The sequence below is a fragment of the Cucumis melo genome, chromosome 11 (assembly GCF_025177605.1).
Source record: "Cucumis melo cultivar AY chromosome 11, USDA_Cmelo_AY_1.0, whole genome shotgun sequence".
In the NCBI taxonomy this organism is placed as follows: Eukaryota; Viridiplantae; Streptophyta; class Magnoliopsida; order Cucurbitales; family Cucurbitaceae; genus Cucumis; species Cucumis melo.
Window position 1 is genome coordinate 27,281,472 of NC_066867.1, and position 25,238 is coordinate 27,306,709.

Here is a 25,238-nt window from a genome sequence, read left to right on the forward strand (position 1 = left end):
AATTGAAAGTAAAAAATCTCAAACGATAGAAAAGAGAGAGTTGCACACTTCATGTTGTAACTTTACGATTAAGTTTATTTTTTACAAGTATTATGTTATTTTAATTAATTTAACAAAAATGGGTGATATACATTCATTATATACGGCATACAAAGGGTGGTAATATGTTTTATACATACATCATAAAAATACTCTCAAAAAGTTTATCTACACAGCACAAACCATTTAAATTTAAAATAAATAATTCTTTTTATTTAAAAGAAGAAAAAACAGTAACTTGGTCAGAACTTCATCCTTTAAAGAAAAAGAAACAGAAAAATTGGTCGGTGCATCTATCTAAAATACACATATATGGGATTAAGTTTCCAAGTTCCTTTCCAAAAAATTTAAATAATGCTATTTTCTTGGAACATATATCCAAAGTGTAAGCCAATAAAATAAAATGCTGTCATGAGACATCATCTTTATTTAAGAAACAATTCCTTTTTCGGTCGGCTACCTTTTTGTATAGTAGCAAAGAGATGATGAGCACAAAAGATAGATGCATCATAAGATTCAAACTAACCCCATTGCTGGAAATGAAAAGGAGAGAAAAGCTAGAGGTAAAGTAGTAAGTAATATATAGCATTCACATACTGCCGAAAGAGCAAGACCAAGAAAGCCACACGCACACACATTCTTTATAGCGCAATAACAAAGCAACTCTCCAGCGGCCGCCTACGATTTCAGAGAAATTAAAAGCACACTATTGAGATAGCCATCTGCGTTCGAAACTTCTGGAAAAATTTAAGCATCCGCAAATCTGCAATAAATACAAAAATACACCAAATTTTCATTCAACATGGCACCAATAATGAGTTTGATTCGTCTGTTAAAAAGAAGAAAAAATTGTTTAGAACTCTACCCCAGCTCTGAGAGCTTCAAATGTGCTTCCGCATAATCAGCAAAAAATGCATCCTCATCCTACAAAAGGGGGAAAAATTACCATTATTAGTACAAACTATAATGCATCTAACTATCATAACTTTAAATTCATGTTGAAGTAGTATTCATTTAATTAAATTTAGGTTAAAGACACTTTAGGTCCTTGGTAACTTGCATAAAAGCAACAATTTCTGAATTTATGTATATTTGATCTCCTATATTTTCCATTCTGTTCTTTACTCTGAAAACTATAATAGGATTTCGTGAGTACTTTCTTATTCTCTTATTCACGTAGATTATAAGTCTTAAATTCTATGTACTGACTGTTAAACTTTAAAATATAATTAATGGACTTTTATCCACCATAATTCAACGAATAAATTGTCAAGGAGACAAAAGTATTTTTCATCCTAAATATAACATACCCATGAGCTTAGGGTTAGGGTTGATTATTGATAAATACTAAAACCCTAAACCCTAAATCCTAAACATATCCAACCTAAGCTTTTGTATTGGTGTTTGGTGATGACCTGACGAAAACTCACTATATTAAGTTAGATGGGATCTTTAGGATTATATTTCCTGGGATTCGAGTTTGGATGTTAAGTTTATTCATGAAAAGGTTAAAATTCCAGATGTAAAAATGAAGAAGGGTTTAGGGTCTGTTGTGTGTGTATGTAATATATTCCTCAATTTGGGGTAAAGAAATTTGATATTTCGATAACTTCGCTGGCAAGAAACAAAACAAGAGTGAGGAACTCATACCGCAGCATATTTCTCAACAATGGGACGGAAGACAGGATCAGTCAGAAGCGCCTTATCAGATGGCAACTTAAGAAGCTCTGGCTTGTCATCCGATAAGATTTCTCTAAAAAAAAATTAAAAATATTACCTCAAACACACACACACACATATATATATATTCACAGAATAATGGAATCTCTAATTTACGGAGATTGATGTCTATTACGAAGCAAAAAACTCACTTGAAGTAAGAGTTGTCGAAGACAAGATGATTTTTTGTCCACTGACCTTCAAATCCAGATCGATCTTTATGGGCTTTTCCCTAAGCATAAAATAAAAATTGAAAAGAAAGATCGGTCAAAACCCATATGGGAAAGGTCAATTAACAAAAATTAAGGTGAATAATTGAAAGATGCAAGAGGAAAGATTCGCAAAAATGAAACAAACCAGAGTATGAGCACCAGAAAGAGCAACGATGTCCTGGTCACTGAGACCCATCGTGTAGAAAACATCCCTTAAATGGTCACATCCTACATAGATCAACCAAAAATTAAAACTAACCCGCAGGAGATTGAATGTCAAACGTCCTAGAAACGAAGATCATCGGTATTGGTAGTTTGAGCATAAATATGGTCAAGTGTAATTTATTTCCAGCACTCTAGAAGTCTCTTATCTCACAATTAAAAAAGTTAAATACATGATCAGTCAATTGATGGACTATGAACCCGTTTTGATTCAACTAAAAAAGATTTAAAATGTTTTTCAAGAAATTTATTTTTGTTTTAACTCATTTATGTTTAAATGGTTTAAAATACATCTGAATGGTTTCTAAATACACTTAACTTTTTCAAAAACAAAGTATGCAATCCAAATCACACCATGGGTTATTTTACAAAAACCTCACCTGAGTACATGGTTGTAACATAAATTCATTATTACCGTAAGAGAAGTTGTCTTAAATTATTTCTATGATGTGTACTCACCCTTAGCGGCATTGGGAAGACGGCCTTCAGGAGGTGGCTCAGGCTTGTCCTGATGTCAGAAAACGCCATTGATAAACAGTCAGCATTGTTATATGAAAATTACAAAATAAAGATGCTACTTGAATAAATTCTTCACGACAAAACCAAATAACACAAGCAAGTCATATATAGAACTAATGATTAAACTATCCTGATAGTTATAAATTCACATAAAATAATTTTTTTTAAAAAAAAAAAAACATTTCTATTAGGTTAAATTCTAAAAAAAATGTCCATTCACACATTGCGTAAAAAAATTTCCTTTTTAAGTACTTTCAAAATAATTTTTAAACTTCTTAAAACTTTAATAGTATTTTTTGGAGCTTTTTGTCCAAACTAAATTGAGGGCAGTTTTATAATTTAATTAGTCACTTTTCTTCGGAAGAATAATCGCCAATATAAAAATAGTGGGAGCTCTCAGCGATATCCGCTCAGATAATCTCTCAAACAGAAAATCGATAGGTGATATGCTTATGCAAGTGACAGGTATCAAAAACGTATGAGCAAATAATCAGAAAAGAGTTTCAAACGCAAATTCACGATCGAAACAATGTTAACGAATCGAGAATCTATAGGTATGCAATGAACTGTCCATACGGACGTCAAAGAGTAGCAAACAGCGTAAAACGGAGGGCAAAAAGAAATTACAAAACAAATGTAGAGAGGAGCGACTTCGTCTAAACTACCTCTCTGCCAGGATGGAACGGAATCTCAGGTCCACCAGTAACTTCAACGGCAACAACTCCGACGAGCTATCGTACAACAAAAATAAAAATCAGAATAACAAACAAACATTACATAATTCATTTTCTTAATCCGTCGATTTTAAATTTTCGCAATAGTCATTTACGAAATGCGCGAAAACAATGATCGGAATCATAGTGCCGTACCTGATAGAAGTCAGCGTAAGAAAGGATCGGCACCTGTTCTTTAATCGGTTCCAAAAGCTTAACGGCGATATCAAGGCCTCTGTTAGCCTCGTGAGCGAGCTCTGCTGGGTTCTTCATTGTGCCGAACGGACCACCCGATTTAGTCTTAACGTCAAACGTTCCGGCTGAGTGCCATCTGAAATTACACATCCATTATTCCATAGTAAATATCGTCGTTCATTCATATAATCAAATCAAAGATTCATAATCGGAACAGAGAAACCAACGCGAGACGAAGCATTAGAGGAGAGCAGTGCTTCTCAGCAACAAGAGCTCTCATCTTCCTCCTCGCCTTTGTGATAGCCGTCTGGTATTCTTGGCTGACAGTCGGATAGCTTTTCCCCATGGCTGAGATTCACTACAAAATGAACAAAAATCAATTCACATCACAGATCTGAAACACAGAAAACGATCGAAAATCGTCGTCAATGGCAACCTTGAAATTAGCGCGAAATGAAGCGAGAGAGAAATTGATTTTTAGAAAGATGGATAATGGAGAGGGTGAAAGAGAGAGCAGGAAGATTTAAGAGCAACGTGCGTAACTATGGAAGAATTAGAAGCTTCTAGTAGCTTAATTGTGGCAGTTGAATTTCCGTTTCTATCCTACGGCTATTGTTCAGCTTTTGAAAAAATGAAGGGCTGTGATTAAATTATAAATGTAATAGGGGAAGTAAATGGTAAATGACTAAAATGTCCTGCTTGTTGTGCGAGTTATGGGGAGTAAATCTACTCACTTCAGGCGCATGAAGAACAGTGTGGTACGGTTGCTACTAATTTCTTTATTTATACATTCTAAAAACAGCCACTACTTCTTTTTTTTTCCTTTTTAGTGGTAAAAGTATGTTGTAGAGTCTGTTGGAAAAAAGGTAATTACATCTCCTTTTTTTTTTTTTTTTTTATAACAATAGTTTTTACACATTTGGGTCTTACAATACCTTTTCTTGGTTGGATTAACAAATGTAATTTACGAATAACAATTATGTCAATCCATCAAAAAATATCTAAACTCAACAATGATGTAATAAAATGAGGTATAGAAATTGAAAAGTATGTTCAATCGTAATTTGTTTTGTTTCTTATCTTATTGAACTTTTTAGTAAAAATAATAATAATGTCATATTTGTTACAGTTATAAATTTTGTTGACTTCAATAACTTACAGTGGGAATATTGAGTATGAAATGCTTAAATTAGACGAATTTCAAAAATTAAAATCCATTTCCACCCTCAAAATAAATATATAAGTTTATATTTGAAAAAAAAAGTGTAAAAACAAAATAAGGTTCTTTTCATCACAATAACCCTTATTATTTTTTAATTTATTTTATTGTACTCGTAAACAATGCCCGAAAAATTATAATTTTAACTTTAATTTTATAAAATCATAAAAGTCATTTCAATATTTTCATATTTATATCATTTCTATATTCACATATCCTAACGAGTGAAAAATGAATAATGAATTGAGAAATATCATAATATATTATCTTGAATTTTATAATAGTTTTAATAAGAAAATTAAATGAAAAACAATTTTGAGCAAGATTCTCATGATTACATTGAAAAATATTCGTAATTTAAACATAAAGAGCATAGACATATCTATGTGTCAACCACGAAATTGGTAGTTAAGTCGTTTTTTCAACTTTTGTTGTATATTAAAAATAAACCTATAAATGAAGAAATATATACAAGCAAGAATAATAATAATAATAAAAAAAAAAACATAATTTGATTTGCTTTTCATCTTCACCCCTGTCATATTATTATTGTGATTTGTGAACATACGTGAAAAAAATATATATTTATACCCAAAGATTTGAAAATAAATAATTTGAAAGATTTAGAGGAATGAGAATGGCATAGAGGAATGAAGAATGTGAATGGATTTGGATAAATTTAAATAACATAATTAATTGAAGAGAAAATTTCGAAAATTTGAGAAAAGTTATAATAATGAGATGAAAAGTAAAAAAAATGTAACTTATAGCTTGACTATAAACATTAAAACTATGTGATGACAAAATTGTCACTAAAATAAGCAAAAAGAAAGTTAAGCAAAAAGAAAGTTATAATAAAATGGTACAACGAGACTAAAAAACTTCTCCACTTATATTTTTTTTATATATAAAAGAAGAAAGATACAAATTTTCAATGAGTTTTTTCATATTTAATTAAAGACTTTTGCAAAATATATATATATATATATACCTAAAGGCTCTTAGCATGCCTTTTAAACACGTAGAGTCAAATGAGAGCAATCAACTTCTATTTTCTTTTGGTATCCACCGTAATCATTATGAATATATATATATATAACGGAACTAAATTTTGTAATAATATTAAAACGATTGTTACGGGCTAAACTTGCTTTCATGATTCTATAAAATAAATATTAAAGAATAGTTTAAATATTTGCAAGAATATTAAAACGAGTCAATAAAAATTGAATTACAAAGGTATTTGATGAACTTTAAATTTTGTATTTTATAATTTATTTAACTTAAAAGAGATGTCAAAGTCTCTTGACTTGCAATTACACGTTTAATACGTCCTAAATATATATAGTTTCTTTTTAATGGAATAATTTGTTAGATATTTGATTAAATTTACTTTTAATAAAATTTAAACTTTAATTTTGGTATTTAATGGAACTATCAAATTTTAAAAAATTATCGAGTAACTAATCACTTGTTATATTAAACAGGAAATTAGAAATTCAATATTGAATGAAAGTTGGAAAAAAAATCCCATAGTATACTTTGGTGTGCACTTTATTTAATTTTTTAAGTATTTAATTTTGAAGATAATTCATTTTTAAAAAGCTTGATGTATTTTTCAATGGTGTTTGAAAAAAATGAAAGTTCGTGAAATAATATGTTTTAAGAAACACAATCCAACTTCTAGAAAATGCATGGTTTCTTTATCATTTTACTATGTTGGTCCTTTATAATTTGTATAGTTTTTAAAATTATCAAGACGTCTTTCGATTATCTTTTATCTCATTTTTATTATGTTGTTTATGGCAATCATTCTTTATTTATTGGTCATCTACTGTGGCAAAACTTTCAACAACCATCTCTAACGACATATACTATCGACTATCTTCGACTACCATCAGTAATGCCCACATATGACCATCACCTGGTGGCCATTCCTAGCAACCTCACCACCAACACGTATGCTCTAGAAACTTGCATAACATCAGTAATGCCCACATATGACAATCATTCTCTCTTTTTTTTTTTTTTAAATTGTTATTTGGTTGTTTGTACTACATATAAAACCTCTTGAAAAAAGTATACAAAAAATAGCCAAATATAAACAACCGTATACAAATAATCTATTTTTTATATTTTCCATTTTCGGAATTGTTTTAGAACGTATAAAAATAAAATTGTTTTATACCGTCTAAATATTTTGCCATTTTATTATATTTTTGAAAAAACAGTTAGGGGTTCTAAGAAAATAATAATAACAATAAAATAAATAAAGAATAATTCTTAACTAAAAATCTTTAGCTGCCTTTTTAACGAAACTTTAAAAAAGGGAAAATCAGTATCAATTTCTTTTGATCATGTATGTTTTCACATTCAAATCTCAGCAACATCCTATTAAAAGGTATCTTTCATTAATTTTTTTTTTTTAACGTAATTTTCAAATTTGTATCACTTGGTATATATCTTCTATTTTAATGAATTTTAGAGTTAAGGACTAAAGAGTTTTTTTTTTTTTCTTTTTTCTAAATTTTTTCATATTTTTAATTTTATATAATAAATTCTAAACCCTATTCTGTTTTTTTTTTTTTTTGGTAGTAGAGAAATTTAAAAGACACGTAGACAAGTGCACCCTGAGTGTTGTTCATTTTTAAAATGTATTATGTAAGCAGTAGCAAAAAGAAAATAAAAATAATTAATGTAGGTTTGAGGAAGTGTGAATGCCATCTGTTATGGAAGAAGATTCGATAATCAAATAATAATAATAATAATAATAATAAATAATATTGCCAACAACAAACAAGGGTACGATTTAACTCTCTCACCAACGCCTGGATTGATTGTGAAATTTGGAATTGGATAACATCCAATTACAGTGCGCCAAGTTGCAATAGAGGGCCCCGATAGGACGGACGTTGCTTTGCTACCAAAATAAAAATATTAAATAATAATAACAATTAATAAAGAAGGAAGTGAAGCGGCCACCACCCTTCCCTTCCCCCCTCCCCCCCCCCCCCCCCCCCCCCATTATTACACTCAAAAAGCCAAATAAACGCGTCCGTTTCTGTACCCTCTCTCCCCAGTTTGTAATTAATGTGCGTCCTCTCAATTTCACCATCCTTTATCTCTACTACCTTCTCATTATAATCTCACTCTCAATCCTCTCCCTCTCCTCATGCTTCTATTTCTCTTTCTTTTCTCAATCTTCCATTTCCATTCAATTCCTAACTACATCCATTGCTCTTATCATTTTAGATTATTGTAATTTTATTATACTAATCTATGTTCGGAGAATTATAATAATATGTGGTTGGTGAATAAATTAATTTATTTTTATAAGAAATTAGTAAATATTTTATTAAAAAATAAACAATCAATGTAAAATGTCAAAAAAAATGTAGCAAATAGTGTATTTACTACATTTGGTTGGAAACTTTTAAAGAACCTTTATTGTAAAGAGGTGGTTTTTTGTTCTGGTTTTAGAGTACGTGTAATAAAATCATGTTGCTACATTAAATACTATTTCGTATTCTCTAGATAATCTAGAGTCAAATATTTCAAAACCCTTCATTTTCTACTTTACTTACTGTTGTTTGCTAAATTTTTTAGCATCCTACATCCGTCGTTTTTGTACTTTTTTCTATTATGTTTAGTATTTCCTTCTCAAACTAAAATATATGTTTCACACCTTAAAGACATACTATTATAACACATAATGTGATAATGTACATTTTAAACACAAATTATTATATTGTAAGTTAACCCAACTATATAATAACATATGACTATAATAACCAACTAATTGTCTCAAACGCGTCCTTAGATAGTTATTGCCTCAAACGATCATGCTTGGTCAAAGGGAGTTTTCGCAATTAGTTAAATGATAATTGACATGACAAGTGGAAGGTTGCAACTACCGAACCCAATCGTAAGTATTTATAAATAAATACTCGGTTTTGTTGGAAATATTTATTTAAACACTTGAAAGGTCGTGTTGGTTGTTAGATGATATATAATTAAATTTGCTTTCACCTATCGATTTTTAAGTTTTTGGTTCAATTAATCATTTAAGACAATTTTTTTTTTGTTGAGTGGGGTTATATATATATATATATATAAAATCGTGTTTTTGTGTGAGGTTTGTTTAAATATCATATAAATTTAGTATTTTATATTTGAATTTAACGAAATTTTAGTTATCAATGGCGTCTTTGATGAAGTTAAATATTTAAAATAAAAGATAAAGAAATGAGTTATAACTCAAATTTTGATGTTGGTTCGTAAAATACTCAACCCATCTCATCTCATCTCATCTCATAGACTTAGGAAATTGGAATTTACCGTTAAAGTCGGGGGAAAGCCGTTTGAAATCAAAAGTGACGTGGTTGGGCGTCGAGCGGTGACATCCCGCAACGGCTGGCAATACGACCCAGGGCGGGCGCAACCTGAATGGCGAGTACTTCTCTGGGTCCAGTGGGCTTAATCAAACAACTAAGACAGCTCGGTCCAAATATTTTATTTGGGCTCATTATTGGGCCCATACATTCGTAGTCTTTTACGTAATTACCCCTCATCAACATTGTTCTTTTTCGCAAATAGCCCCTCTCAATGTCATCGACTATCATAATCGGTACTAAGATGTATCGCTCTATTGAGAACAAATAAAATTGAATTAGTTACCAATTCAAAATTTTATATTTCGATATTACTTCAAATAAAAAATTATACATTCACTACACCTTTAACCATCATGAGAAATTGTTATATATGTTGGTGTGTATGTATTTTTAGTTACATTACTAGGTGAATTAGGTCAACATATCCCTTCAATTACAATTAAATTACCTACTAAATTTAACCAAACAAAATGTTAAACTTAATAATATTCATTAATCATACTACGATAAATTTTTGTTGAAGAATAAGTTCATGACAGACGTAAAAATTAATCATTTTAAATTTCAACTATAAAAAACTTTAACGATTGTTTTTCCCTTGACAAAAACACAAGTTTCATGCCTTATATAGATTCAAATAATTCATTAAATACTTGAATGGTAACTTTTTTAGATTCTTAAAATTCCAACACTTACTTAAGATTATAATTAAAATATGTGAAATTATAAAAGTAGGCTTCAAATTGTTGTTTTCAATCCATTTACTAATCTCATATCGAGTTATATTTATGCATTATATCTAATCTTCTTCCCATTACATTGTCGATTTTCTCCCCTCATGAACGTTTCTTTGCATATCTCTATATTATAGGTATTTCAATATTTTCGTCACATCATTAATCTCTATCTATGATTTAAAATTGAAATTGAAAATAAAACTAAAATTTTTAAATGAATAAGAGTATTTTCTTATATAATAAATATGAAATAGTAATATAATGATCTGAACCTTCAATCTTAAGAAAATGAGTATATGTTGATTGTTATTGAACCATGGTCATATTTAGGAAAAAACAAATAAAGTTGAAGTGGTAGAATATCATACAAATAATGGGGGCAATATTACAACATATATATACAGATAAAGTAGTAGTACATATACGAGGAAATGAGGGAACGATGGGGATAATGACTATCTAAAACTATAATAATCTCGTATTGTTACAGTAAATATTATTTTGTACTACCAAACAAATACCGTAAATAATACTTCAAAACCTTTCATTTGCTAGAGTATTTATTAAATTTTTGTTTCACATTCATCATTTTTTTATTGTTTTCTATAATATTTATTAAATTTTCAAACTAAAATAGTTCATACCTCAAACACATGTTGTTACAGTCCAAACTAAAATAATTTTACACATAAAACATAAAATATTATAATCTAACTATAATAAAATTCTTTGTCCCAAACCGTTCACTTATAATTTTTAATATGTCAACTATGAACGCAAGGACTAAAAATACAATATATATTAAAGGTAAATGTATTTTTCATAGATAATCCCTATTTTGCATACTTCTAAATATACAACGACTTGCTAAACTTAGACCCTCTCTAATTATATATGGCAACTTGATCTTAAATGGTCGATTAATAATGCGTATAATAGAAAAAAATTATCAAAAAATAGAAAAATCAACAAAATATTTACCATTCACGAAAAAAACAATATAATATTTTTTCAAATAAATAATATAAAATAACTAAGGAGTAGAGTAGAAGAATACAAAAGGATTACCTTCATTTTTTTATACTTATGATTAACTATGGTATTTAAAAAATTCATTCCAAGTTTTGAACATTGCAAAATGTTTTTCATTTTAAATTAAACTAAAAAAATCAAATGTTACATAAAGAACACATGAAGATCGTTATGGAAACAATTGTAAAAAAGATAAAAGTACAATTTTCAATAACATAATATTTATTTATTTTAGTAGAAATGAAGGTTAAGGAGTTGAACCATGAAACTTTAGATCTTAGCGTACAATAACATCAAATTAACATAAACTCTTGTTGACAAATCGACTTTTATATACAGTTATTTAAAATTCGGTTAGATTTATAATTCTTTTAATTGAGAAAAAAAAAAAAAAAACATATATGTGATAAATATTCAAACATTTAGCATTTTCATCGCATTATAACATTTAATATTAAATTTTTTCATAAATATAACAAATCACTTAAAACAAAATCTTTTGTCATTTTTTAAATATTTCTGGGTTGTCTTCTCGTCTTTCTTATCTCGATTTATTTCCGTCGTTTTTTTTTTTAAACTGCTATTCGGTTGTTCAAGATCGTCTAAAATGTCGTTTAGATTTAGACCTAAATCTAAATAATCGTGTAAAAAAAATAAACAATAATCTAAATGATCGTGTACTAAAATAATTTTAAAAAATCGTTTAACCTAAATCTAAACGATCTTGTACAAAGATTCTTGAAAACATTCGTTTAGCTAAATATCGTTTAGATTTGACTAAATATCAAATTAACTAAAAAATTGAAAAAAATAAATCGTTTAGATTTGACTATCCAAATAAAAACGACAAAATCTAAAGGATCGTATACCAAACAATAGTTAAATTAAAACAATTAAGACGATTGTCTACCAATTATATTACAAGTTGTTGACAAAACTTTTTTGGTATTTTCTATCTTAGACCTATTGGTTTTTCTGATTTTAAAATTATAATATTTTGTCGTTTTCTTATATTTTTAAAAAACCCAATAATATTTATAGTTTATTATAATATTCTGGTTATAATATCATATTGATAAGTCAAGATTATGTACGACACTTTTACTTTAAAATTATATATGAAAATTCTTTCCTACAAAACAAGAAAAAGGGAAAGAATTTCTTCCTCCGTTATTACAAGTAATTGAGTTCTTAAAAATTTGGATGAATGTTGTACTTCTAATTTAAAGAGAGTAAAACAGAGATATTCAGATTTGATTAAAACATGTAACGTTTTCCAACTCTTCTCTTTCGGATAAATTGATTTGACACTTTAAAAATTTTGGTTTATACCACGTTAAAGCGGATATAAATGGTTTCATCAATCTAGAACTTGTACTCATTTTTATAATTCTAACTCGATTGAGGTGGTTTGAAAACTAGAAGTGTCATCTAAAATTAAGCATTTTATATGGTGAGTCTTCGTGATATTATCGTACAAATTTGATATCATAGATATACCTCTCTAATGCTTTGTTTATGGTTATGAAGTTGAATGTACTAATCATATTTTATTCGCATGCTCTCGAGTTTGTTTTATAGGGAGGGATCTTTATCTTGTTACTTCACCTTGAAGCATGAATTCAATTATAACATCATTGATCGTTGGATCATATTTGAATAAAACTGTAAATAAGAGGATTTTTTAATAAACATCATCTTAGAATATTTGACTATCCTTAAAAACATGCTAACAAAATTAAAGATTAAATCATGGAAAATCACAATCACCTTTGTAATTTTTGTAGAAAATAAATTATATTTAGATTCTAAATACATTTGTGAATTTTTATAAGTTTCAAAAATAGTCTTAATATATAAAAAACAATTCTATCAACATTACTTGTCTCCTTTAATTATTCATCAATTTTACTGCAAAAAAATCCACCAAAATATCATAATACAAATCTATTTTTAAACTCTTCAAAATAATACATTAATGGCTACATACAAAGAATGTCATATCTTATCGCGATTCACAATGAATCTTTTTAACTGATGCTAATTCATTGAATTGCAAAAAATATCAAATCAACAAAGTCTTCGTAACGTGTCTCTTATTCTTAGTGCATATTTTTTTTCTTTTTGTATTAAACAAAAACAATGTATCTACGCATACTCAATTATTAACATAAGAATTGTCCAAATATCAAAACCCTAATGTTTCTGGGTAGTTCCATCGTTATCTGTCTTCTCGTTATACTATAGATAAACAAAAATCATACTGTCAATACGAAATACTATTCTTAATAATAAGAAGATAGGAAGGAAGAGAGAAATGAACGAGGAGATAGAGAAAAATAAGAAAAATCCTACATCATAGATTTAGAGGATAAAATAATCATTTAATTCATTCATTAACAATAAAAAATTAAACAAGAGCTTAGCTAAACTAATATCAACATTATTATTTTTTTTGTTTCTTAATACGGTTTGTAATTCACATCTCTAAAATTGTAATCTAATTTATTGATTTAGGGTCCAATTATTTATTTATTTATTTATACGAATAACTTATGTTTATTGATTATAACAAACATGGATCGTTCCAATTTGATCTTGAATGTACATGGTTAAGAAATATTTGAGCGTTTTAACTTGTTTTGAAAGACAAATTTTGATATCATTTTTCAAATTAATGATTTTTTTAAATATTAAATTTGAAACTAATTAAAAATTAAAAATTAATTATTTTGGTTCAATCAAATATTATTATATTATTATAGTGTTAAAGTCCAATTAAAACCCAAATCCTTAAATAAGACCAAAATCAATATGATTGGGCCTAAAAGGCCAGCTCCATGGAGAATTTTACTTTCTCGCTCTTTGCTTCCATATAAATAGACTCGCTTTATGTTTCCATATAATTGAGAAACAAAGACCATAAAATTGTTAAAAATATTGCAAAAATTTATCGTGTTACTATATTTGAAAATAACGCTTCCATATTTGAAAACTAATCCTTAAAGAATTTACAAAGTTTATGAATATGTTTGAAATACATTTTAAAATAAGCCATTTTAGACAAAGTTTAAACATTTAATAACTATTTAAAAATAAGATTATTTTTAAATACAATCAAATAAATCAAAATATTTAAATTGTACTGTAAAGATAACAAAGTTTAGCCTATTTTAAGGTGATACTGTGCTATATTTATAAATATTTTCGGACGTTAGACTTTTAAAATGATTTTCTATTAAATAAAATTTAAAGCAATTTTTTAGAAAATGAAAGTAATTTTTTTGGAAAACATTTTCTCCTCTAAGTCATGCTCAGTTTTAATTCAAATTTGAAAAAACAGAATTTCCAAAAGAAAAGAAAGGACAAAACAATTGCTGAATGACCGGAGAAATTAAACCAAGCGGCGGTGCCGGTGGAGGAGAGGTATTTTTGTAATTAGAAGAAGGTTGGAGGGCATTATTAGAAAATAAATAATATTAATTTGACAGCGACGCAGAGTGAAGACAGCGGCCAAAAAAGCCATCCAAACCCAAGAGGCTTCTCTCTCCTTAAAGGGTCCTCTTATTGTTCTTCTCTCTTTGTTCGCGTCTTCGTTATCGTGCGCTTTTCGGACAATCTCAACCTCACAGATTCATTGCCTTGCCTATTGTCGATTTCTCTCAACTGTATGACCGCCATCTCTAATCTGAAGCCATAATTCTGCAATCTGATCTTTCTCTTCTGTTTAATCCTTACTTTTCTGTTTCAATCTTCGAGATCCCTAATTTTCTTCATCGTTTCATCCTCTAAATTTTCAACACCTTTTTTGTTCCGTTTTTCATCTGATTTTCCGCGATTTTTCTTCTTTGATTCTCTTCAATATCTATACACGCTTTGATTCTCGATTTGTTGCATGTTAATGAATTTTATTAGGTCTTCGATTCGTTTATTTTATGTGCTCTTCGCGATTACCTGCTGGGTTCTGGATATTTTTTGTTTAGTTTCTTATTTTGATAGTATTTCGATCTAGAATTCTGGTGTGTATGGTTTGAATGTATTCTTCGTTGAAAATGGCGTTTTAGCTGCAGGATAGTCGATTTCCATCAGGTTTCATCCATGTATTGTTCTGGTGCGGTCAATGGATGGGTTTGAGGGTTTATTTTATCTGTTTGTAGTTATTCATCGGGTTTATTGATGAAAGTATTGGCATTAGATATGCGGTGCGGCCATGAGTATTTTGTAGGAACATGCTTGCATGTCTAATTTAATGAACCAGCGAGCTCAGGTATTGGTTTCGTCTTGTTATTTTTTGGTTACTTGTTCTGATGGTTTAGGAGAAGGGGATACTGAAGAGAAGGGGGAGTTGGATGTCTGTGTTATGATTTTCTTGTTCCTGTTACATGGTAATTATTGCAAACTGAACCTACTCTTACAAATAACAAAATGAGGAATAAAGAGCACCTTTTCACTTTAATAACCGACTATTAGATTGGAAAATAGTTGGAAGTTACGTATTTTGGCATTGTGATCAATTTGAAATCAGAAATATTTAGATGACTGCTTTCTCCCTCGTTTCTATATGGCCTGAATAGTTATAATTATATTTGCTTTGTTTTTCGTTCTTAGACAACCATGAGTGACGGAGGAGAAAAAACATGCCCACTCTGCGCGGAAGAGATGGATCCAACTGATCAGCAATTGAAGCCTTGCAAATGTGGATACGAGGTCTAATAAATATCATTAATATAAACCAATAATTTGTTCTTATATTTATATGCTCTAAAGGAAATAGCCATATTTGGGATTTGATCAAGACTTAAAAGTATTATGAAGCCAATTATTGTGAATTAGTTTATGAGCTATTAGTATTTGACTAGCACCTATATTTTCCTTTTTGTCTTCTTTTTTTCTTTCTTGTCTGAAGTTAGGTGTGAAATTTTGTTTCCTTAACTTTAACTTCATGGGTTGCTGTTACTGGTAGCTTTCTCATGAAAATGAAAAGGAAAAAGAAAGAAAACTATGATAGATTTTGGAAAATGATGATTTAGTTATTTGTTTGGGGACCATATTCCTACTTTTTTTGTGGCTTCTGGATTTTATGAGTTGATTTAGTTTTAATCTGACTCTTGTCAATGTTTCTTGATGTTTTAAAAGGGCTTTCACATTTATGTAGAACTGCTATCAGCATACCAACCTTATGGGAAAGCGTGGGCATCTTTTCTGAATCTTTTTGTTAATTGAAAACTTGTGTTTCCTACATTAGACATTGAGTGAGATCTTTCATTGTTCAAGAATATATTAATAAATACAACATCTTTCTCTAACCAATCAAAGAAATAAAAGAATATATTAATTCTCTGCAAGTTTCCTGTATCTTACGGAAGCTTTCACTTGTTAATTATGTAGCTAACTGTGGATATACTGCAATCCTTTCAATTTAAGAGTAGAATTGAATCTGAAATTGTTGCTACACGACTGGCATTGGCAGATATGTGTTTGGTGCTGGCATCATATTATGGAAATGGCTGCGAAGGATGACACTGAGGGTCGATGTCCTGCATGTCGTGCTATATATGACAAGGAAAAAATTGTAGGCATGGCATCAAGCTGTGGGAGGTCAGTTTTTCTGTAGTTTATTTTTCTATCTATATTCTTTTATTAACTTGAGGCTTCTTACAAAGGCCTATGCTTTGGGAGATTTCTTAGCTCGTTTAGTCCCTGATTATCGATGAAGTTCTCCATTTCTATCAGTAAAATCTAGAATTGTAAAAGTGTCTCAGAAGTGTTTGGTAGTCTTGTAATTGTTCTCTTGTTATTAACACAATGGATTTTATGTCCCGGTCAGGTCTGACATATTATTTTTTGGGATTAGTTTTATGTTTTGCTTAATATTTTGTGTTTGTAACCTTTTTTTGTCTCTTTCAAAGATGAGTGTTAGAATGTTAAGTCCCAACAACATTGGATTGACCCAGTGATTTATAAGGGGCATGACCTTGATAAAGGGCTGAGAGTTCATAAATTCAATCTATGGTGGCCACCTACCTAGGATTAAATGTCCTACACATTCCCTTGGCACCTAAAAGTTGTCGTGTTAGGTGGGTTATTCTGTGAGATTAGTGGAGGTGTACATAAGCTGTCCGAGAACTCATTATGTATATTTATACCCACACTCGTTATGTATGCACAAATGTGCACACACACTCATTATGTATACGCACACGCACACACTCGTTATGCACACACACATGTTATGCACGCACACGTGCACACATGTTATGCACGCACACGTGCACACATGTTATGCACGCACACGTGCACACATGTTATGCACGCACACGTGCACACATGTTATGCACGCACACGCTCGTTATGCACGCACACGTGCACACATGTTATGCACATGCACACTCTCTTTATGTACACACCCACGTGTGTACCCACACCCACACCCACACCCACACATATATACAAGAGAATGTCAAGTCCATAAGTGATGTGGTTGTTGGATGTGTTTAGACTAAAGACAAATATTTTTCATTACATTGTCGTTGCTAACTCAGTCACAATTCTTCCATTTGCAATAGTTAGATAGATTTGTCACTGATAATTATTCCTTGCAGACTGGTTGCTGAAATCAGCGTGGAAAAGAAGGTGAAGTCACAAAAAGCGAAAGCCAAATCATCTGAAGGACGAAAGCAGCTTAGCAGTGTTCGCGTGATTCAACGGAATCTTGTATATATTGTTGGGCTGCCTCTTAATCTGGCAGATGAAGATGTATATTCTGCTTCTTTGTTCCCGGAACTATTGTTTCTTTAATAGATTTCTTTTTTTTGGTTCTGATGGAAGTAATGGATGCCCTCTTATCATCCCTTTTGCAGCTTCTTCAGCGTAGAGAATATTTTGGTCAATATGGGAAAGTTCTAAAAGTGTCTATGTCCCGTACAGCAACTGGAGTCATTCAACAATTTCCAAATAACACTTGTAGTGTGTAAGTCCAAATGTTCCTATGGCAATGCCTCTAAACCTAATTTTTCCCCTTAAAACAAGCTGTTTTATTATTTACGTAAGGTATTTAAGTTTCTTATGTGGTAATTTACCTCTTTGGAACATTTTCTTCATATCTACCCGAAGGCTGGATAGTTTAGTTTGAATTGGGGCACTGACATAATTCTTATTCTGTACTCTACTTAGATAGGCGTTTCACATATGCATTAAAAAATATTTATTTATGTGTTATATCTTTATTTAAATGGAAATGAAATTTATTTGGTTGTAACTTTTTTTGGGTTAGATATATTACATACTCAAAAGAGGAGGAAGCAGTTCGATGTATCCAAAATGTACATCAGTTTGTCTTGGAGGGAAAACCATTAAGGTTAGTGCGTATATGGGTTGTAAATTCTAGAGTAAATTTTGAATATTCTAAGTAATGGATTCGTGAAAATTTTGTAAGTTGCTCTCTCTGTGCGCGTTAATATTAGGGCATGCTTTGGAACAACGAAATATTGTCATGCTTGGTTGAGGAATGTGGTATGCTTTTTTTAATCTGTTTCCCTTGTTTTTGACTTTTGTAGTTTTACTAATTGAAAATTTCATAACTTTTACATCTGCTTTGGATCATAACGTTATCAACTAATGTTTCAGCCTTGCACCAACCCTGATTGTTTGTATTTACACGAGGTTGGTTCTCAAGAAGATAGTTTCACAAAAGATGAAATCATTTCTGCATACACAAGGTGTGATAATCATTTTATATTTAGAAATGCTGTTGTGCTTTTGGTGCTGGATTTCTCAAAAGTTTGTTAGTTTGTTTGGTTTTGATTTTGTTTTGTTTTGTTTTTGTTTTTGAGTTTGAATTTGAGATTTATTGCTTGATTATTCTAAGAAGCATAGAACACTCTAACACTTGGTGGACACTTATTGGACGCTTGCTAATGCAACAAATGTATTAGACGTGCATAGAACACTCGTTAAGTAGACTAAAAAGACATATAACTTTTGAGCATGGAATACATCAAATTGAGTCTTTTAAGCATATAAATGCAACAATTTATTAACTATGAATTTTCTTTTACTATAAAAATGATATATATATATATATATATATATATATATTTCAAAAATGAGTATTTTAATAAAAGTGTCCTTGCCGTGTCGTGTCCTAGATTTTTAAAATATGGCGTCGCCGTGTCCGTGTCGTATCGTATTCGTGTCTTGTATTTGTGCCCTTGCTTCTTAGATTATTTATATATCTTGCAATTAAAAAGCTGGACCCTATGAGATATCCTGGAGGCTGTGAAAAGAGATGATATTTGACTACATTGTTGTGTGGAAAATGACATAACAATGGTTTGTTCTAAATTTGTTTCATACGTTTGTACTTCTTTCTACATGTAGAGTACACTAATTCAGTTGTAGAGTACAATATTTCTACTTAGATTTTGGAAGCAAATGAAGTCGTCAATCAAGCCCAAAGATACAGACTATGGATGCAATGCATTTTCCTGTATCTGCCTCTGCCCTACCACAATCTAGTTTGGACTATGAATGTAGATAATCCTTATACTCACCTATAGTTATTTCCCATGACTGTCTCATTATGCATAACTGACTCAAGTGATGAGTGTGGTTGCAATGGTAATTTATCTAACAACGAGAAATTAACCTGTTGAATAACTTCATTTCAGTAGTTCTATGACTTGGTAACTTCACTAACTTGTTTTATGTTTGTATGCATGACTAAGTGGAGTAATACGTTTTAAAAGACCAAATAAACTAACATTATCATATCAGTTCCTCAGTCATCTTCTTTCTTTTCCAAGATTTATCAGCTACTATTACTGTAATATTTTTATAGTATGAAAGACTGTGAAGAAGGAATCAAGATGCATGACCTTGGAAGGAAGCCCATAATTTAGAGACGTTACATTCTTGTACTAATAATCACATAATCCAAGTCAGCCAACAACTAGATGATACTTTGTTTTCAAAAAAGAAATCGGTTCTTCTGTGTTGTCTTCTACAAAATAACATTCGAACCTGTGAAGGAGATGGCATCCTTGGGGGAAGTCCAACAAGCATCAAAGCCTAAAAGTATTTTAACCCACAGCTTTTTGCAAGTTGCGAATGAGAGGAATGATACATGATACGCCTCAGTTTCAGTGTATGGACGCACTAATTGGATAAATGATCAATCTTTCCTTATTCAAAATCTAAAGAGCACTCGATTCTAATAAAACACACTTAAAAAGGGGGACAAAAACCATTGCACGATTAAACAAGTTAGTATTACTATGAATGTTTTTGTTGATACTGTTACCAGTGCTTATTGTTTTGTTTGATGACTTTCTTGCTACTTCCTGGATGGAGACTTCGTGTTTTTGGTTGGATGATTAATTAACTTACATAGTTGTATTAAAGGAGTAGAGTGCAACAAATTACCGGTGCTTCCAACAATCTGCAACGGCGTTCAGGGAGTGTGTTACCGCCACCAATGGATGATTACAGCAATATCAATTCTTCAAATGGAAAACCCATTGTTAAGAACACTCCAAGTGTAAGACTTCCCGGACTCCTATGGCTAAATGAAATGGGTGGTGTTTCTTTCATGTGTGATATGTAGAAATAACTTGTTTTGATAGTTAGATAGCAGTTTATGTGAACCAAAACATCTAAATGTTTGAAATTTTTTGTTTTATGTTAACTATCATACCACCTCTTAAGCACATGGGAGGCTAATAGTCTAACTTGTTAGATCTCTTCAATCTAGGGAGCATTCTTTGGTGATAATCTATACGGCATATAATTGTGGCAAGGAATATAAGTGATCTTGATTATTCTTCAGAGTTAATGTTTTTAATTAACGCCTATTATGTTTTTTTCGTACACTTCTCTTATCAATCAAAAGTGATTTGCTGGTGATATCTATTGGAAGTTCTATTCTATCCTTTAGAGTTGAAGGTTTCTATGCTTATACGCTTGACTAATTTTGTTAAGCAGAATCCTAGTATTACTGTTAGAGGTTCTCCGCCAAATGGAAGCTCAGATAAGACAATTGCTCTCCCTGCAGCTGCCTCATGGTACATGGATGTTTATGTTTGCACACGTTGTTTAAGGGGGTCATCGAACATTTTTTATTTATTATTGTTTATTTTATGGCAGGGGAACTCGAGGCTCGAATTTTCAAGCTCCAGTTACAAGTTTACCGAGTCCAAATGGGCCTCCCAAAAAGCCCGATGCTGCTAATAGCATATTATCATTTCCCCCTGCAGTTGCAGGTATTTCTTCTGCTTCTACAGTACATAGTGAAGCAGGAAAGAGACTTGCACTTAATGAGAGTTACATTTCTAATAATACCAAAGGTCATCAAGAATCCTTTAAATCTTTGAAACCTCCTGTTAGTATGGATTGCCAATCTTTTTCAACAGACAGACATGATTCACCAGAGGAGATGCCCACTTCGATATCTTTGAGTTGTTCAGTGGTTGGTACTCCAGCAACAAAGGACAGTCAGAAAATAATGGCTTTATCACCGAGCATTTCTGCTTCTACTCTCCACATCGAGGATTCTTGCAGTTCTTGTCCTGAAGCAGGAGCTACTTGTGATGGGCTAATACAAAATACGAGCTCTGATATGTCGACAGCTAGCATCGATAGAGATGATATAGACGATCAATCTGATCTAAGGCCAAATACTTTACTCAAGGATCACAATTTGATTAAAGCTTCCAGTGATCACAACTTACAAGAGCAATTTTCTGGGCAGTCTGTAGCTGCTCCTTTAGCTTCTACAGATGCTGCTTGGAAAGGCGATGACGTGGTTAATTGCATGTCTTTTTCAGGAGAAGAACACGATTGGAGATCGGACTTCCAGAGAGAGGTAGTAAATGCTACTGAATTGGAAGAGGATGTGATATCTTTTAATAGTCAGAGGCTAAAAGATCCAGAGATCACAAGCCCTTCAACTCGGCTGCCTGGCTGGGGATCTACATTTCATGCTCTGAATGGCTCTACCTCTCATCCATTGTGGCCAGATGCTGCCAATGGGGTGGCAACCAGTTTGGCTACTGATTTGTCATTTGTTGATAAACAATTTAATGATAATTCATCTCTAAACTCACCTAGCATCCCACCTGTATTTAGCAGTCAGCTTGAGAATGGAGTCGATACTTCTGGGCAGGCTTTGCATACTTTAAGACATATGGTGGGCAACGAACCTTCTAATATAAATGCAGATTCAATTTTTGTTGATAAGCAATTCAATGACAGCTCACATTTCCGCGCATCTAACATTTCAACTGCTATCAATAGCAACATGGAGAATGTGATTAGCTCTTCTGCTGCTACTGATATGCCCCATGGAAATTCATTTTTACTTCACAACGAAGGAAGAGGAAGGCACGTGGGCAGGTCATCTAGTGACATACTGAATGCCAATAGCAATGGTTTTGTAGATAATGGTGAAAATAGCATAATCTCAAATATATTGTCAATGGACTTCAATATGTGGGACAACACATTAACATCCCAGAATTTGGCTATGCTTTTGGGTGAAACTGACAAACAATCACCAAGTTCCAGGAAGGTGCAAAGCAACAATCAGTCCAGGTTTTCCTTTGCAAGGCAGGAAGATTCTAAAGGACAAGATTTTAGGATACAACCTTCTCTTGATATCATTGGACAAATGCAGAGAAATCAGTCCTTAAGGCGTGATTTTTCAGAAAATGGAAATGTGCATTTGGACAAGTTTCATAATAGTGGTGGCTTCTATTCTAATAATTATGATGGATCAGTAAGTCATTCAAACAATCAATCCCTTAATTCCTCAAATAAGCTCTCTGGTGAGTAGTATTTCTTTATTTTTATAAATAACAAAATCGATATTTTAGTTTATTTGTTATTATTGTTGTCATAAGTTATTCTTGCATCTGTTTTGAGTTTGAGATTTTCTTATTTAATCATTGTATATTTGTTAGATTGTTTTCAAATGGTTTTAATTTCCTATCACCTTTATATATCTTTTCCTTCATGTAATTTTTCTTGCACGTGATGGGTAGTGTTGGTGGAAATAATCTTTTAGTGCCTTTTCTTGGGATTCAGAACAGCAGAATCCAATTTCTCCTGTTTTCAATGGTTTTTCTTCGAGCAGATTCTACAGTAAATTAGGGTCTAACTTGTTTCTTTTAATTCATTCATTATCTGTGGGAGTTGAAGTAGTGTTGCTGAATTTATTCTTGATGTTTACTCTGAAGTTCCCTTTTGAAATCAGTTGTTTTGAATATAAACCTTCTCACAGACTTTTTTACAGCAGTTTCGAGAGCTCAAATCTCGGCTCCACCTGGTTTTTCTGTTCCAAGCCGGGTGCCACCTCCCGGTTTCTCTTCTCATGACAGAGTAGATCATGTTTCTGATTCCCTCTCTGGTTCGTGTTTTTCTTTGCTTAGCAAAGTTATCTTAAGAAATTTTGTACCTTTGTTCCCTGTTTTAAACACTTACCTCTTTATTCAGGAAATCATCTGCTAGAAGCTTCTTCCTTGTTGAGGAATTCATATCAGGCAAATCAAACTGGAAATAATATTAGCAATGGCGATATTGAGTTTATGGATCCTGCTATTTTGGCAGTCGGTAAAGGGAGGCGTCAGATAGGTCTTAACAATACTGGTCTAGACATTAGGACTCCATTTTCTCCTTCATTAGGTACTTTTGATAATGAAGCAAGTCTTCAGTTACTGATGCAAAGATCTCTGAACCCCCAGCAGAGATACACTGATGTCGGTGACGGGTTCTCCCATCTTGGGGATTCCTATGGCATTTCTTCAAGGCTTGTGGACCAATCACAGGTTAACAATCTATCTAATTTTGCACAGATGTCTCTCCAACATTCTAGAAATGGGCTTATGTCACATGGCCACTGGGATGGTTGGAATGAGGTTCAAGGTGGAAACAATATTGGTGTGGCAGATATATTGAGAAATGATAGGCTTGGATATAACAAATATTATGCTGGGTATGAAGACTCGAAGTTTCGCATGCCCAGCTCAAGTGATCTATATAACAGAACCTTTGGAATGTGATATTTAGTGAATGAAATGATGTGAGCGCCTAGATTGGTGGCAGCGTTGGAGCAAAGAAATAGGATTTACCTTGTGAGGTCTATGGACGTGTAGCCATGATGTCGTGAGTGATTCATAACCCGGCCTTGATGGCAGCCTGATGAAGATTTGTGCCCCTGATGGAATCGGATCATGTTACCACCAGGTAAGAGCCGCAAGTATATTTTCATTTTTTTCTTTCATAATTTTCTTAACCCCCCCCCCCCCCCCCCCCCTCCCCCCCCCAAAAAAAAAAAAAAAAAGATAAAAAAACATGAAGGGAGAGCCCTACGATGGTAGGGGGCTGCTTTTTTCTTTCTTTTGGGTCTGAAGAAATTGGGTTCTAGAACCAGTTTTTCTTTCTTTACCGTTTACTTTATGCCTTCAATGCCTCATAGCCTTGATAATGTATTGATTGAAGCTAACCTTGCAACCTTTCCTCTGTTTCTTGTGATTGGCTTCCTGCTGACTTCTGTTGTTCTACTTGCCCCATTTGTGTCTATGTAGGTGTGATATAAGCTCACGTGATTGTGTCGCGGCAAGTTGTATATTGGCAACACGATTGTTTGACAGGAAGTTGTAAATGTCTGTCTATCTGGTAGGGTGACCCTCCCTCCAGGTGTTGAATATTTTGTTCCTTGCTAACAGCGAAGAGTAAAAGAATCTACCTTTTTGGCTCTCAAAACCTTAAAAGTTGAGATTGGAGTTCCGAGACTTCACAAAGGCTATATGTGAATCAACAATTTGATGCGTACTTTGATTTTTTTCTTTCTTACAACTGTTTTACTTAGTCTCTTAGAATTATAGATAAATAGTTCAAAGATCCAGCTGTTTGAGAACAGAGATTTGATGGAGTTCCTGCCCTCACGAGGTAATAACCCATTCTTCCTTCGACTTATTACTATTTTGATTACAAGGAGGTTGAGATCTGGTTCATTGCAGTTAAGTAATTCTCGCCACGTCCCGTGGCAGCGTAATCTGTGGAAAAAGCACATATTGGTTCTTGCCTTCATTAAGAATTGCCCATTTAATTGGATGGATCAAATCCATTCTCTTCCTAGCTCCCTCCCCCAAGTAATTCGAACACTCAAGCCAAGAGTACCAAAATTGCCGGTACAGTTCTAGTGACTGTTGAAAGCTTGACATCAGATGAATTTACTGGTT

The 25,238-nt window shown here is 31.9% G+C and overlaps 2 protein-coding genes across 10 annotated transcripts; one reads left to right on the forward strand and one right to left on the reverse strand.

Annotated features, from left to right (window-relative positions):
* Positions 1–463: 463 nt before the first annotated feature.
* Positions 464–4,147, reverse strand: LOC103501901 (L-ascorbate peroxidase, cytosolic-like). 2 transcript variants are annotated; one of them, XM_051091560.1, is made up of 10 exons: positions 4,056–4,147; positions 3,847–3,967; positions 3,581–3,755; positions 3,377–3,442; positions 2,652–2,700; positions 2,116–2,198; positions 1,911–1,990; positions 1,690–1,792; positions 905–963; positions 464–802 (listed from the first exon to the last, which is right to left on the reverse strand). In XM_051091560.1, the coding sequence occupies exons 2-10, from the start codon at positions 3,963–3,965 to the stop codon at positions 787–789; spliced, it is 750 nt and encodes a 249-aa protein (XP_050947517.1). In that variant the 5' UTR covers positions 3,966–3,967; positions 4,056–4,147; the 3' UTR covers positions 464–786. The 2 variants fall into 2 exon arrangements, with proteins under 2 accessions (XP_050947517.1, XP_050947516.1); XM_051091559.1 differs by having other exon boundaries at positions 3,847–3,977.
* A 10,354-nt stretch (positions 4,148–14,501) lies between these two features.
* On the forward strand, positions 14,502–24,828 carry LOC103501902 (uncharacterized). 8 transcript variants are annotated; one of them, XM_008465651.3, is made up of 14 exons: positions 14,502–14,669; positions 15,610–15,708; positions 16,472–16,599; positions 17,604–17,757; positions 17,862–17,971; positions 18,275–18,358; positions 18,465–18,513; positions 18,628–18,719; positions 20,404–20,539; positions 20,983–21,062; positions 21,145–22,823; positions 23,279–23,404; positions 23,491–24,240; positions 24,582–24,828. In XM_008465651.3, the coding sequence occupies exons 2-13, from the start codon at positions 15,616–15,618 to the stop codon at positions 24,054–24,056; spliced, it is 3,297 nt and encodes a 1,098-aa protein (XP_008463873.2). In that variant the 5' UTR covers positions 14,502–14,669; positions 15,610–15,615; the 3' UTR covers positions 24,057–24,240; positions 24,582–24,828. The 8 variants fall into 8 exon arrangements, with proteins under 8 accessions (XP_008463873.2, XP_008463877.2, XP_050935087.1 ...); XM_008465655.3 differs by having other exon boundaries at positions 23,294–23,404; XM_051079130.1 differs by having other exon boundaries at positions 20,410–20,539; positions 23,294–23,404.
* Positions 24,829–25,238: the final 410 nt, after the last annotated feature.

Bases quoted from the DNA above. Each gene is read 5' to 3' on its own strand.
- LOC103501901 (XM_051091560.1), bottom strand. From the start codon at position 3,965: ATGGGGAAAAGCTATCCGACTGTCAGCCAAGAATACCAGACGGCTATC. The intron at 3,443-3,580 runs GTACGGCACTAT...GTTGTACGATAG, and splicing joins CTTACGCTGACTTCTATCAG to CTCGTCGGAGTTGTTGCCGT. The intron at 2,701-3,376 runs GTAGTTTAGACG...TTCTGACATCAG, and splicing joins CGTTCCATCCTGGCAGAGAG to GACAAGCCTGAGCCACCTCC.
- LOC103501902 (XM_051079125.1), top strand. From the start codon at position 15,239: ATGTCTAATTTAATGAACCAGCGAGCTCAG. The intron at 17,758-17,861 runs GTATATTCTGCT...TCCCTTTTGCAG, and splicing joins TTAATCTGGCAGATGAAGAT to CTTCTTCAGCGTAGAGAATA. The intron at 18,514-18,627 runs GTATGCTTTTTT...CTAATGTTTCAG, and splicing joins ATGCTTGGTTGAGGAATGTG to CCTTGCACCAACCCTGATTG.